At 38.6% G+C, this 13277-nt stretch overlaps 1 protein-coding gene across 1 annotated transcript in view; it reads right to left on the bottom strand.

Annotated features, from left to right (window-relative positions):
- TAF3 (TAF3 RNA polymerase II, TATA box binding protein (TBP)-associated factor, 140kDa) overlaps window positions 1–11762 on the bottom strand; it is a 109786-nt gene extending 98024 nt beyond the window's left edge. The window contains exon 1 of the mRNA XM_009321742.1: window positions 11526–11762. Coding sequence (XP_009320017.1) covers window positions 11526–11718 — 193 coding nt within the window. The 5' untranslated portion in view covers window positions 11719–11762. The remainder of the gene's footprint in view (window positions 1–11525) is intronic.
- Between the last annotated feature and the right edge of the window lie 1515 nt (window positions 11763–13277).

The following is a 13277-nucleotide window of genomic DNA, read 5'->3' as shown; positions in this document are numbered from 1 at the left end:
TCGTCATTCATACATACAGGTCTAATGCTAACCTAGAAAACACGCATGCACTGCGGGATTTACCCTTACAAAAGAAAAAAAAGTGCTTGCTGCACGCGTTCATTTGATAGGACCTGGCCGCAACTCAGCATCACTTCAATTACTGCTGAAATGCAGTAATCTTGGCGGGAGATGCAGGGGCTATTCAGCGGCACAGAGCAGCGCTGAGCGGTTTCTCCTCCACGAATTTGAAACTGCTCGGGGCATTTCGGTTGGCAGAACTCTATCACCCAACAGGAACCGCGCCAGCAGGGTTAACATGCTACTTTTGAAAAGTGAGCCACTGAGGCTTTAATCGCCACAAGTGGCAGAGACTTAATTTTTCATCTCATTTGAAATATGCCAGTCTCAACAGCAGACCAGGCTTCCTACAAAATGCCATCTGCTAATCAACACTATTTCCCGCTCCACTGGACTGCCTTGGATGTCTGCTGTTACGAGTACTTCTAACTCGTAAGTTAGTAGTATTTCTAAATAATTAAATTAGTACTTCTAATAAGTGTAATAAGTAAATTAGTACTTCTAATTTCTTCTAACACTCTTCACTTCCCATACCAGTGGAAGCATTTTGTCTTTAACCAGGCAGCAGGGCTAGTTTTTGAGACCGCAGCTTTCCACTGGCATCCCATCTGTACAAAATTACACCGGGGGGGTCTAGAAGACGTGTTGGGAGTTCGCCTCGCTCAGCTCTCTGCCTCGGCACAGCAGAGACGGACCAAAAATACATGCAAGGAGCTCAGTGAGCTTATGTGAGAAGGAATGTCTGTGTGAAGGAAAAACTCCTTAAATAGATGGGCCATTTATAAAACTGAGGTTTATGCTGAGGTTTTGAAGAAATCCAGTGTTTCAGCCTGAATCACCTTAAGTTTTAAATAGATACTATGCATAAGCTGTACTCCATGAAAATTAGCTCATCTAAAAGAAGGTTGTTACCTGCAACGTATGCATTAAGATACTTTTTAATTCACATAAAGTTTACTTTCCCCAAGAATCCTAAAAAAATATTGAATTGTTTCAATATATGCAATATTGTGATAAACCCTTGGTATGCTGCAGTTTGTAAGTGTAACTGAACTGTACAGCAACACCGTAACAATAAAATTCCACCTTGATTTTTCAGCTCATCACAACCAAGGTGATTTTATATCATGTTTTTAAGGACTCTGAAAAAAAAGTTAAGGTATGATGCTAAAGGAGGATAAACAGATGGCTAAATCTCACCAAAATCTAAATAGGTTTTCACTTGTAATTCTAAAGCTTCTTAAAAAACAAAATCCCACCTCAAGTTCCCTGGACCAAGGATACATAATTTTAACCGTAGCTTTTATCTTAAAAAAAAAAAAAAAAAAGTATGTGCATGTTTTGATCACATTGCAAATATTTGTTTGCAGAATATTTCATACACACATACCCCCCAAAAAGGTAATTGAATTACAATAAACCTTGCTGATCTGAACATGTAAAGCCTGCATTACAGAAAATTAAAACTGTTGCACATAAGAATGGTAAAAATCCATCAGTTCACTTTAAAATAGCAAAAGAAACTAGTTCTCTCTCAGAGATTACAGATGAGCTATCACCTTCAGCAATATCATGATTTAAAATATTCAGAACAGAAAGAAAGCCTCTTTAATGAATGTGTTAAAAGTTTCTCATGCAAAACCAAAAACATCCTTGTTTCATATTTAATTTGCAATGGGATACCCAGCAGCTGAGCTATGAGAGCTTTTCTGGCTGGTGACTAACTGCCTGCTGAGACGGGCTCCATGCGTAGGTAGCACACGATTGAAGACTAAATCCTCAGAGCTGCATCTCAGCTCCCTTTAAAGTTAATCTGAACACACTGGACTCGAAAGGAAATGAAAAGTGAGTTTCCCTCCCTTCCTATGGCACCGGGACTTCCTGTGTTTTAGCGATTGGTCAAGAACTATTATTTCCTCCATGCTATTTCCAATTGTGACTGTCAGACGTAATTAGCGTTGTCTGCACACAAGCGTGAAACATTTGTTTAAATACGCCTGGAACAAAAGTCCCCACGCACAGAAACCTGGAGAAACGCGGAGAAACCTGGAGAATATTAAGATTCAAGTATGCTGTACCTGAATGAACATGCTGCTCTAAACATTTAGAAATGCAAAGTTCATTTGCTGAGATGAATATCCACAAAAATCTATGCAAGATAAGGGGTATTAAAATTATTCACTCTCCAATTCAGGATGGATTATTTGGCCAATCTGTTAAGCCGTACCTCTCAGATGCACAGAATCAGTACCATCCTCCTCCCCTCAGGGAAAAGAGCTCATAACGTTTGAAGAAAAGTATGCTTCATCCTAACCATAAGAATACACATGAAACGCGGAGTCTTCCTTTAACACAACTCTTTGGAATGGGAAAGCAGCAGACATCAACAGTGCGAATGCAGAGGGCAAACAAGTTCACCAAAGAAAATAAATTAAGCAGAATGCTGCAGATTGTAAAGTGGCCAGAATAAAGGCTATTTAAGTTGTTATTGGACTGTTTTAAACACACACACGCAGAGTTGAACTTCAATTTATCTCTCCATATAAAATACCACCTCTGGCAGCGTGGCGTCATCACTTATAACCATGATTGAAACATTAATTTCAAACCAAGTCAGAGAAATTTGTGACTTACTGTGTTACCACCTGAAGACCCTATGTTTTCCAGCCTTGGGCTAAATACAAGCCAGATCCAGCCCTGCTCAAGTTTGACATTGCTTCTCAAAAACACAGGTATGCTATGGTAGCTTTTGCTTAACCGATCCAAACAATATACATTTATACACAACATGCAAACAGAATTAATTTTACCTAGTCACGCAATACACAGCTGTTCAAAGAAACAAAATCCAAACTGAATATATAAAAATACTGTCAAGTCATCAGAAAGCCATTAATGTTTCTAATGAGTGCAGTTACAAAAATGAAAGATTCCAAAAAGCCACTCAGTTACAGATGAACTTTAATTATCCAGGAGTCTTGCTACATGAACCAGGGCCACGTCTCCAAATGCCTTCTCATTTGAACTCTCCGTTATCCATCCAACTTTACATTTCTCAGGCTCTTGCAGAATGAAGTGGAACTGCCTACACACAAAAATGAGTTACCTCTTCCTAATGACTTACCCACTCACTAATACTCCCTTTAGTTGAGAGTTGGAGAAAACAGGAACATGTACTCAAAGGTGAAGACTGGAAGAAGGCACTGAAGTTAAGAGCTGTATGGTAAAGTCATAGTGCTTATCTCTGTGTGGCAAAAGACAAATAATTTAAATGAGCTTTCTTAGTCATAATTTTAAAAATGAGAAGGCAGAGTTCCTTTAGTCTTAACCTGGACTCTACCACACACTTGTCTGCAGAAGCTTGTAATGAGTCATTCACCTGATTAATGCAAGAGAGATACAGGTCCTGTAATCCACTAGTGATCTTGGCTAGACAACGGCTTGTTCTGATGCTAAGATCAAGGTTAGGCTCAGCTATGCTTGAAAACATGAGTGTAAACACCGTGCAATGTCTATCCCTGAATAGCTCCAAGCATGGATATTTTTCACAGGAGGAAAGAAATGGTCCAGACACTTCAAAAGTGTTTAAATGAAAAAAAGTTACTCTGCAAGTAACTCTTCTCTGGACAGTAGTGTTATTCAGAACAACTACCTGGAGTGCCAACTCCTGAACTCCAGGCGTGGACCCTTCCCCGTGTTGATGGCGATTAACAGTTGTTGATCAGCAGCTGGCATTGCTGGAGAAACTTAAGGCCAACACGCCTCAAAATCAGATACAGGTATAAGGTCTCATACAACATGTTCTACTTCCATGTCCTTCCCAAACGATTCTCTCAAATGTAGTACAAAATTAAGGCTTGCTTGGGTTATGAGCCATTTCTCAGAAAGCTGGGCACAAATTCCCATGCAGGAGGGTAACAATCCATTTCGTGGTTTTGCTCCCAGCAGCTGAAATAATTTTTATCCGCTTCTTAAAGGCCAGGAATTGTTAGCAATCACTAACATTTTCATTAATTTAAAGCATCCTTGGTGGCAAAAGTCAAAGAGAAAAAAAATAAAAGCATTTGATATGAAAAATAGGAAAGGCTCCTGCACGAAGCAAAACCACTGAGAAATAATGACAAGGTCAGCCCTTAAAATAGGCCATTTGCGCTTCTCTTTTATCCTGCTTTAAGCGGTGGCTAGACTTTCCATTTCCCACCCCTCCCCTAGAGTCACCAAAAATACTCAGTGCAGCAAGGGAAACTCTGAAACGCTCGAGAACAGTAACACACAGCTATCGGACGATAACCTAATGTGAAACTTATGCTTTCAAAGGCACAAAGGTGTCTGATGATCCAGATGAAATAAAATCCTCAAGTATAGTAGCAGTAGACAGTTCAGGAAGCAACGCAGGCGCTAAACAAAGTCACACATTGTCAGAAAAGGGAAAAAACTGATCTGACATGACGAGTCAAGACAAGTGACAAAAGTTTTGCTGAAAAAGGATCAGTAGGAAATTAAAATCATGACAGCATTTCTGTTCTAAATACACAAGACAATAGAATCCTTTTATCATAAAGTCCCGTTTTCTCCTCCGGTTTTATTATAGCCAAAATTGCAATTTGCACATCACAATGCAGTGAAAGACTCCACGACTTTCATTCCAATTCAATGTAAATAATTTACTGCAAAAGGCTGGCTTTTATGAGTCAACTTCTGCATTGCGCAGTTTTTATTTTGAATCCTTAAGAATCACTAACAACTTGTAAGTTATCTAAACAGGTCTGAAAACCAGAAAAATCTTTGTGGGAAGGCTTTAAAAGGGTGATAGCCCCTTGAAGAAAAGTCCCATTAACTTAATTTCATTTGCTATATGCAGCGAATAAAACTAGATAGCTAAAGTAGTACATTTTCACAATGCTGAATTTTTATAGTTAGTGTCACTAACTCCTCATTATTACTTTTAAAAAAACCTGGAGTCAGCATCTTTATAAAATGTCTTTTCCGATTTGCTTATTCAGGTACAGCCAGGTTCCAGCTGGTTTATTTGTTTTGAAGGGTACAACACTTCAAAAGACCCCAACAAACAAAAACATGAAAACCCATCACAAGCTCTCTCCCAAAACCAATGCAAATGCTTCTAATCCATTTCCTCCATTCCCCACTTCCAGCTGCCACTATGCTTCTTAAAAAATAGCAAGAGCTGGTTTGTTGGGTTTTTTTTCCCCAAAGACATGAATTATTAGGAAAAGTTAGGTACTAGCCTCCTGCAGAATATAAAATAGTGTATGCCTCTGTCTGCATAGTCTACGGATCCCAGCTATGTGATTTGGTTTCTGCCACGGATAAGGTTTTACTATGGCACTTATTACATTGATTTTTTTTTTTCCCCCTCCAAATGCTGCAAATTAAATGAAGCTCTTCGGTGAAAGTCTACTTAGCTTCACATTTTAAGCTTTTTTTAAAAAAAATCTTCCTCATTAAATCCTTTCTTGCAATATTTCACTGGAAATTATGCTTTCAATTATGATACAACTTCTTAAGAAAAGGTAAAGATACAGTTGTCTTCCCAACCACAGCTTTATCCGTATGCCTTCTATAAAAGAGTTATTTTTCTGTCTAATGGCAAGATTTAAACCAGGCACATTTTCTGTACACTTTTTTTGTTCCTGTCTCATATTTTCCTTTTTCTTTGAAACCTGCCTCTCCTATTGGCTCTTTCCCAATGCCTTTCTTCTGTCTGCATCGCAAGCTTGGCTGCCTTTCTCATTTTGTCTGTTTCTCCTGTTGCTTCTTCCTTGCTAGGCTGATGCAAACGTGAAGACTCATTCGCACAAAAGCAATCAGCGTCTAACACTCAGCATCGTGCACGGACGGCTAAAGGATGCTTGCAAATACTCAGCAACCAGGCACAGTTAGCAACCGGGAGCAAAGCGTTCACAGTCTGGCAGGGGTTTAACTCTTCAAGCTGGTTGACTACACGGTACCTGTTTGTTGATGGGTGGTAGTTTCCTAGCCAAATATACTAGAAAAGCTCTGTTGAAAAGATCATTGCTGCTGTTAAATCATCAGTGCAGCTGTTAGAACAAAGAAGAGTTAGTCTGGGGGGTTCAACTAGATCTGGGGAAAGGCAGAGGGGCCTAAAAATGACAACGGTGAGACCTGTGTTATCAAAATGGCAAAGTCGATATCCCGGTATCCTTTTTAAAGGCCATCACGTGCTGATTTAGAAAGAGGGATTGGCTTTGTTTAACCCTTGAGGAAACCAGAGGTTGAAATGACGCTGGTCTGAGAGCCAAGACTTGCTACATGCAGTTCTGGACCACAGCCAAGAGAAAGCACTGCTAGACTGAGGGGCCAGTGACAATTTTAAAATCTGATATATCTAGCCACTGGATCTAGACACTAATGCTTTATATCACCGTGATGCTTTCTACAATTCCAGCACTGGTAGACCCTAGATATTAGATGCAAAAATCACATTATTTTGATTAGCACCTTGCTTCACGCCCTCCCCCCCCCTTTCTCCTAAATTCAAGTGTGATTTTCAGCAACTAACATTGTATGAAAAAAAACCTAGAGATGTTCTGAGATGATGTATAATTGACAGATGGGTTTCCACGCTTCCAGGTGGCTGCAAGAATCAGGTTTTGGTGGGTAACAGGTCCTAACATGGCATCAACAGCAAAGAGGGGAAAAGGCAGGACTGTAAGAAGATCAACAATTTTATGCTTTGATCTGCCAGGGAAATAAAATGCTCTGACAGAAGAGGCTACAAATAAATCTGAATTTGCACACCGTGCCAAGAACTGGTCCTGACTCAGTGATCAGAAATACAATGCCAGTGCTTGAACACACATTATCAGGAATGAAAAACCACAAAACTTAATGCCCGGTAAAAATGACATTTGTTTCCAGATCATCTGTAAGGGAAAGGAGCTGAACCTCTACGAAATGGGAATGAAGTGGTATGAAGCAGAAGACAGAAAAAAAAAAAAAGAAAAGCAAGAAATGAAGAGGAAGTTTGACTCCCTAAAAGCTACCCCTCTCCCCACAAAAAAATCTCAACTACCGGGAAGAGACTCTCATGTCTTCTCCCTCATATCCTTCTTATGTACCCCAGCACAATTACAGTGTAAGAGAGGAATGAAGCTCTAACGCAAATATAATAGCCTATGAACAAATGCAAATATAATAGACTATGAACAGTATTGCATGCACAAAAGCAACATGTTTTCTTCGGTCTTCCAGTCAGAGAAACAGGGATGGACTACCTGTGACTTCAAAAAGTCAGAAAAAGAAAGCAGTTGACATGAACTGGTTATTTATTTTTTTTTAAATAATTATTATTATTTAAAATGAGGTAATAACTAGAGGCAGCAAGCACAGGGAGAAATTAATTCCAGGAAACTTAAAAATAAGGTTACCATGGCACATGTAGGATTCACACTTCACTTTTCTTTGTTTAATTATGGAGAATGATACACGTTCTTAAAGCATCAGGACCCAGGGCTCTCAACATTATCACAAAATGTACTAGTGATTATTATTAGCTGTGGAAAAGTATCTGGGCTTTCTCAACTGGCCTAGTTTCAGCACAGTACTGTTTTGCTTCAAATGCAATCAACAAATTCTATGAAGTTGATGTATTATTGCAAAAATGTATGTTCTTTTACATTAAAGCACAAGAAATAAAGCATGACCATCATGTTTTGCAACTAATTTATTTTTTTTCTCCTTTTTTAATCTGTCTTACAAGTTTACCATGACATTTTAGTGACAACAGCGCTAAAATAACTCAAAAAACAAAAAGGAGGCTAATTAAAAATAGGCAGACAGCGAACATCATGATACATTGGCATAAAATTATCCCTTCAGTGTCCTTTGTAAAAATACTGCTAAAAATCCAACATTTGCCATGGCAATACTGAGTCAGATTGTTTTATAAAATATGTAATTTTATATGCAGATCCTTACAGTGCATGCATTTGGAATCTGCACCAGATCATTTAGTTAGTGCACGTTACTGAAATGAGGCACGGCATATTGAAGGCAAGAAAACATTTTCTGATTTCTTGGAACAAAACTTGTACCACTGAACCGAACTGAACTTCCAACTGACACAAATTACAGATCTTGAAAACCTATTTGCCTTCCTCCCTTTCCCCCACAACTTCAGAAATCATTCAGAGAGCTGTTTCAGCATTTCTTACTATTGAGTACATAGGAAGGAAACGGCTCCTCTCAGGCTGGACAGGACTTTTTGCTCTTATCGAGTCTTTGGCAATAATAACTAAGACGTCGCACAAGCTGCTGGGTACACTGTACACTCTGAACACACCACCACCAAGTTCTACAGTAAGTGGAAATAAGAAGTTAGTTACACGTGCAGAACTAGAGGACTTTTGAGAAGGAGGTTAGCAACACCTACTGGTCATGGTGCATACTGAACACTGTTCTGGGTTTTTTTTTTAAATGAACAATAAAAAAAGCTTTTTCTTACTAAAGCACCTAGCTAAAATTACCGGTGAAGTCAGTTTGTCACCAGAGATGATACTTCTACTTAGATCAACTGATAAAATTAAAAGATATTACCTCTCCCAATAAACCCTGTTCTGCTCATACCCTTAGACTGTCATGGCTATATTATTGCTAAAATATATCAGCACTAGAAATTTCTGAATCATATCAGTAAATAAATATTCGTAACATGAGCGGAGCTCTAGGCTTCAATATAAAATGGGACATAATGAGTCTTCCTGACAGTTCCTTTAAGTGACTGAAAGATTTACATTATATATTGTAACGTGCACGAAGCCTGCCTTCATTACTGACTAATTATCTTTATTGCCTACTCAAAGCAATTCAAATGTTATGAACTGCACAATCTTAGCAGCAGCATGTTTTTTTTCTACTCCATAAAGACCTGCAAACTATTCAAACAGCTTCTACAATTCTTCAGTATTTTTACGATGCATTCCTTTAATCTGCAAAAGTAAAAGTTTTTCTTCCAAATTTTACTTGGAGTAAAATACAACAAAACGTATACAGAGTTTCTTGATCCACCTCACCCTTTCAAAAAAAAAAAAAGTAGGGCACAAAATTACAAATAGCATTTTCACAAAACACTTAATTCAAAATTAAAATTACCTCAACTATTTTAAATCAACTATAACAAACCTGCATTCAGCAGCTGTATTTAATGCTTGCTTTAAATTTCCATTGAAAAAAAATATTGTATTTATTTTTTGAAGCTGTGTCTATAGGCCCTCTGATACACTAGCCTCAGGCATCAGAAGTTTTCCTGGTTCTCATCCAACTTCGGAAATAATATCTTCTTGCTTCAGGTGTTAAAAGGATTCATACATTATTTATAAGGACTGCTAAAATCTAACTCCTGGATCTAACTTGCAAGAGGAAGAGTATAAAAAGCTACATACAAAAAAAGCGCACAACTGTCCCCATTTCAATTTTTAGCCTCTCTTTGTATGTCATATATCGCCAGACTGAGTCTGTAATACTCTCATCTCTCACTCCCCATGTTCAGATATTCGTCTATAGCCGCTTTGAGCCTTGTTGGATTTGATCTTTCTTGCATATTTTTAAAGTATGATTTTCCAAGTTAAAAAAAAAAAAAAGGCAAGCAAAACTGCCGGGTAGCTTGTTACACGTCAAAGATGCTGGATTCCTCTGACAGAATGGTGTTTGTTTACCTCCTGAAAAGTCAGGCTAAAGAATTTCAAGAAAGTAGCCAGAACAGGGTAGCTAAAATCCCTCTTCGCTTCTCAGTGTCTTCCTGCTCTATATTTTTCTTTTTAATGTTGTCTACATATGTATATTTACATTCTGTTTGCCTCTTCCTGGTTTAAGAGAGTTCACTGTTAGATTTTAAAAACAACTCTTTTAAACTTCACGAGGGGGAGACTGTAGTACCTTCTTATCAATCCAAGAAAATATTTCTGCACTTTCACTGAAACCCAACAGTTTCACTTCCTTGCCATATTAAGGCAAGAGACGTTAAAATGCTATTGATCTATAAAATAACTATGTATTCTATGCAATTAAAGAAAACAGAAGAGTCAGGTCTACACAGTGTCAGAAATATTCATCAGCATGAGTAAGTCCTCACATTGTAACTGGAAATAGTGTATTTTTTTCTACTGCACACACTAAAACCATTGCATCTGACAGGCCTTTACACTTCAGATACCTGTTCCTGACTATAATTTCACTTAGTCTAACCAGAGCACGTAGTAACTGCATCTATCTAGCTGAACACGATGTATGAAAGGCTGAACATACACTTACTACAGCTTACTAAATCATTGAAAAACTGCCCCACGTGACATCTGTAGTGGCACAGCAAAGGATTTTGTTTACCCAATAAGGTGATGTCGTTTATGTTCATCTTTACACTGGGCAGAATTTTGACCCATATTTCCATGTTCAGACTTTGAGACCTTAGTTCTTAGAAGAAGAACAATATGCATAATAGAGCACGATATCCATTCTGTCCCCACAGAAATTATAAATTAAATAAGTAACTTGTGAGGATTGCACCTGTTCATTACACTCTTTTGGAAAATAAAGTTCTTCTGTCTGGGATTTTTGTACCTGCTCCACAAGGTTGCATACATTTATTTCCCCACAAAGTATAGTTGTGTGATGTTCATTACTCAAAGGGAAAGTTAGACCTTTAAGAAACGTGACCTAGTCTATCTTATTAGCAATCAAGTCTCACGGAGCTGAAAAACAGAAAAAACAATTTTGCTTTTTCCACTGCCACTGTTAAAATTCTCAGGCTAACTGCAGCTCGTAGCATTTGCATAGCTGGTTTCACTGTTACAGTGATCCTCAACCCCTGCCTCCACAGGACTTTTACACAAGAAAGGGAAGGAGAGCAGTTGGAACAGAGGTGATGAAACCCTAATCAACATTAGCAAAGAGAATTAAAGGCAAGCACTGTGCCACTAAACGACTCTTACTTCCTTATTTTAAATCTGACTTCATTTTAATTGGAACGGTTTTGGTTGGGTTTTTTTTTGTTGTTGTTAAATTTGTTCAAAGGAAGAAGAAACAGCTGTCAGGAGCTGGGAATGCTGTGCCAGTCTCGCCAGCCTTCCTTCTTCTACCTTTACCAAATTATGTAAGCTCTTGCAGTACATATGAGGGAGGGTAACACACAAAAGGTAATGTAAAGCATTCTTTCTATTGCCATCTGAAAACTTAAAATTTAAATGCATTACAGAAACGTGTATTCACACGGTGTATTTTGACACCAGTTAATCTTGGAGGAAAGTAAAAGAGTGGAAAATAAACTTGCCACAGCACTGCTACCTGTTTTGAAACCATGCTTGTGTAACACCCAGGGGGTCCTTTCTGAGCGACCTGCTATGGGCCGCACAACTCGAACAGCTCGAGGAGGCAAACAAGTATGCAAACACACAGGAACCAAAACTTAAAGCAAAGGATTAATTTCCCACCTTCTTGAGAGGAGACAATAGGTGGCATATAATCAGGGATGTACTCCTTCCTTTCTTCCGCATCTTTACTTCCTGGCTGGGGAAACTGCAGGACATTGTTCTTGCTGACGGGAAACGAAGGGATTTGATGTGCGAAAGTGACAGGTTCAATATTGTGTATATAATCTTCTAGCTCATGCAGGTTAACCCCCATAAGCTTGAAGGCATCGCCTACATCATCCAAAATTGGATCTGTGCGGCCATCTGTAACAAAAGAACAGCAAAAAAACCACATTTTTGCAAAAATCCAGTTTAAAAAAAAATTGACCTGCAGATCTACGCTTAGAGATTACAATCCACCACCAGTAATGGTGATGACTGTCCCACAGTTCCACCAGGTTTACTGTTCATCGGGCTATCCAACGTTTCAGGCTAAGAACACACTCTCACTTAAAAGGGTTTTGTTTCGACCCGTATCACTTTGTTTCAATTCATACCATTAAAGTACTGCACCTCAAGAAGCAAATCAAGCAAAACCGAGGGAGCAGCAACAGGCAGCTTCACCTGGCAACAGTCAATTAACATCGTGCAACACCACTTAAAATAGTTTTCAATTTCATAATGTAAATTCAAATGAATGAAACAAGCCCTTAATATGCAGAAAGTGCCCCTTTACCAGTACGTAACAGGCCAAACATTGTTTTTCAACCTAGAAAAGGAACAATTTTATTTTGTTGAACTGACTGTAGTTTACGGGTAGCAAAAAAAGAAGGTATCTCATGTATCTCTTGATAACAAAAATACTTCACATAGTATCCTTCCCCCAGATGAAATCTTCAGGCTTCATAAACTATGAGTCACTTTACCTACCGGTTAGATATACCTCCCAGATGAAACACAGGAATATTAAGTAGTGGTCTGATGAGGAGAGAGTATTTTACACTAAACTTCAGGGGCTGAGTTCCTGGGGTGCAATTTAAGGTTGACGCTACAGCAAAAATCTTTTCTTTACAAAAAGCATAGTGAAACCTTACTGGCCAAGCAGTCAGGTTCTTTATTTAATACGACCTCCAAGAAAACAGTCCAAGAGAGGATGCAGTTTATTCTACGCATGTAATTTGGCTCGAAGTCCTCCAAGCGCCTCGGTTTCACTGACCTGACAGAGGGAAATCCCTCTGAAAGCCTCTGGAGGGAGAGCTGGGCACCTGGCTTTGGTAGCCAAGGCGCCACTTTGAGCCTCATCCTAACTTTTCATAATAAGAATAACACAAAAAAAAGATGCCTTAAACCCCAAACATGATTTTTTTTTAAATTCAATGAAATTATACTGAATTAATAAAATTCTGTATAGTTGGCTTATGAAGATATTACATCCCTACATGATAATAAGCTGTGATTTACTTTAAAAAGTAATTATGGAAAACCAGCTCGTGCTTATTGAAGGAACACAATCGCTATTGTGAAGCCCCAGCTTCGGAGAATGGGGGGGATGCTCTTTTCTTTGTCCTTTAACCTAATCTTTTCTTGGTTTATCTTGAACCTGAAGCAGTCGAGCAGGCTGGTTCTCACATCACTGGATAAATTCAAACCCTCAGCCAGCTTACGCCTGCAGGTACATTTAGAAAATAAGAATTTTGTTCTAGAATTTCTCTTCTTAGTCTTGCAGTGAAGATAAGGGTAATACTCAGATTATGGTTTTGATTCTCAGCTCTGTAACACTGGCCTCTTGTGTGACTCTGGGCAAGTCATTTGTGTTTTAATTCTCTCCACAGC

The sequence above is a fragment of the Pygoscelis adeliae genome, unplaced genomic scaffold, assembly GCF_000699105.1.
Source record: "Pygoscelis adeliae isolate BGI_AS28 unplaced genomic scaffold, ASM69910v1 Scaffold202, whole genome shotgun sequence".
NCBI lineage: Eukaryota > Metazoa > Chordata > Aves > Sphenisciformes > Spheniscidae > Pygoscelis > Pygoscelis adeliae.
The sequence above is the reverse complement of the archived record's forward strand: the minus strand, read 5'-3'. Positions and strand labels throughout refer to the sequence as shown.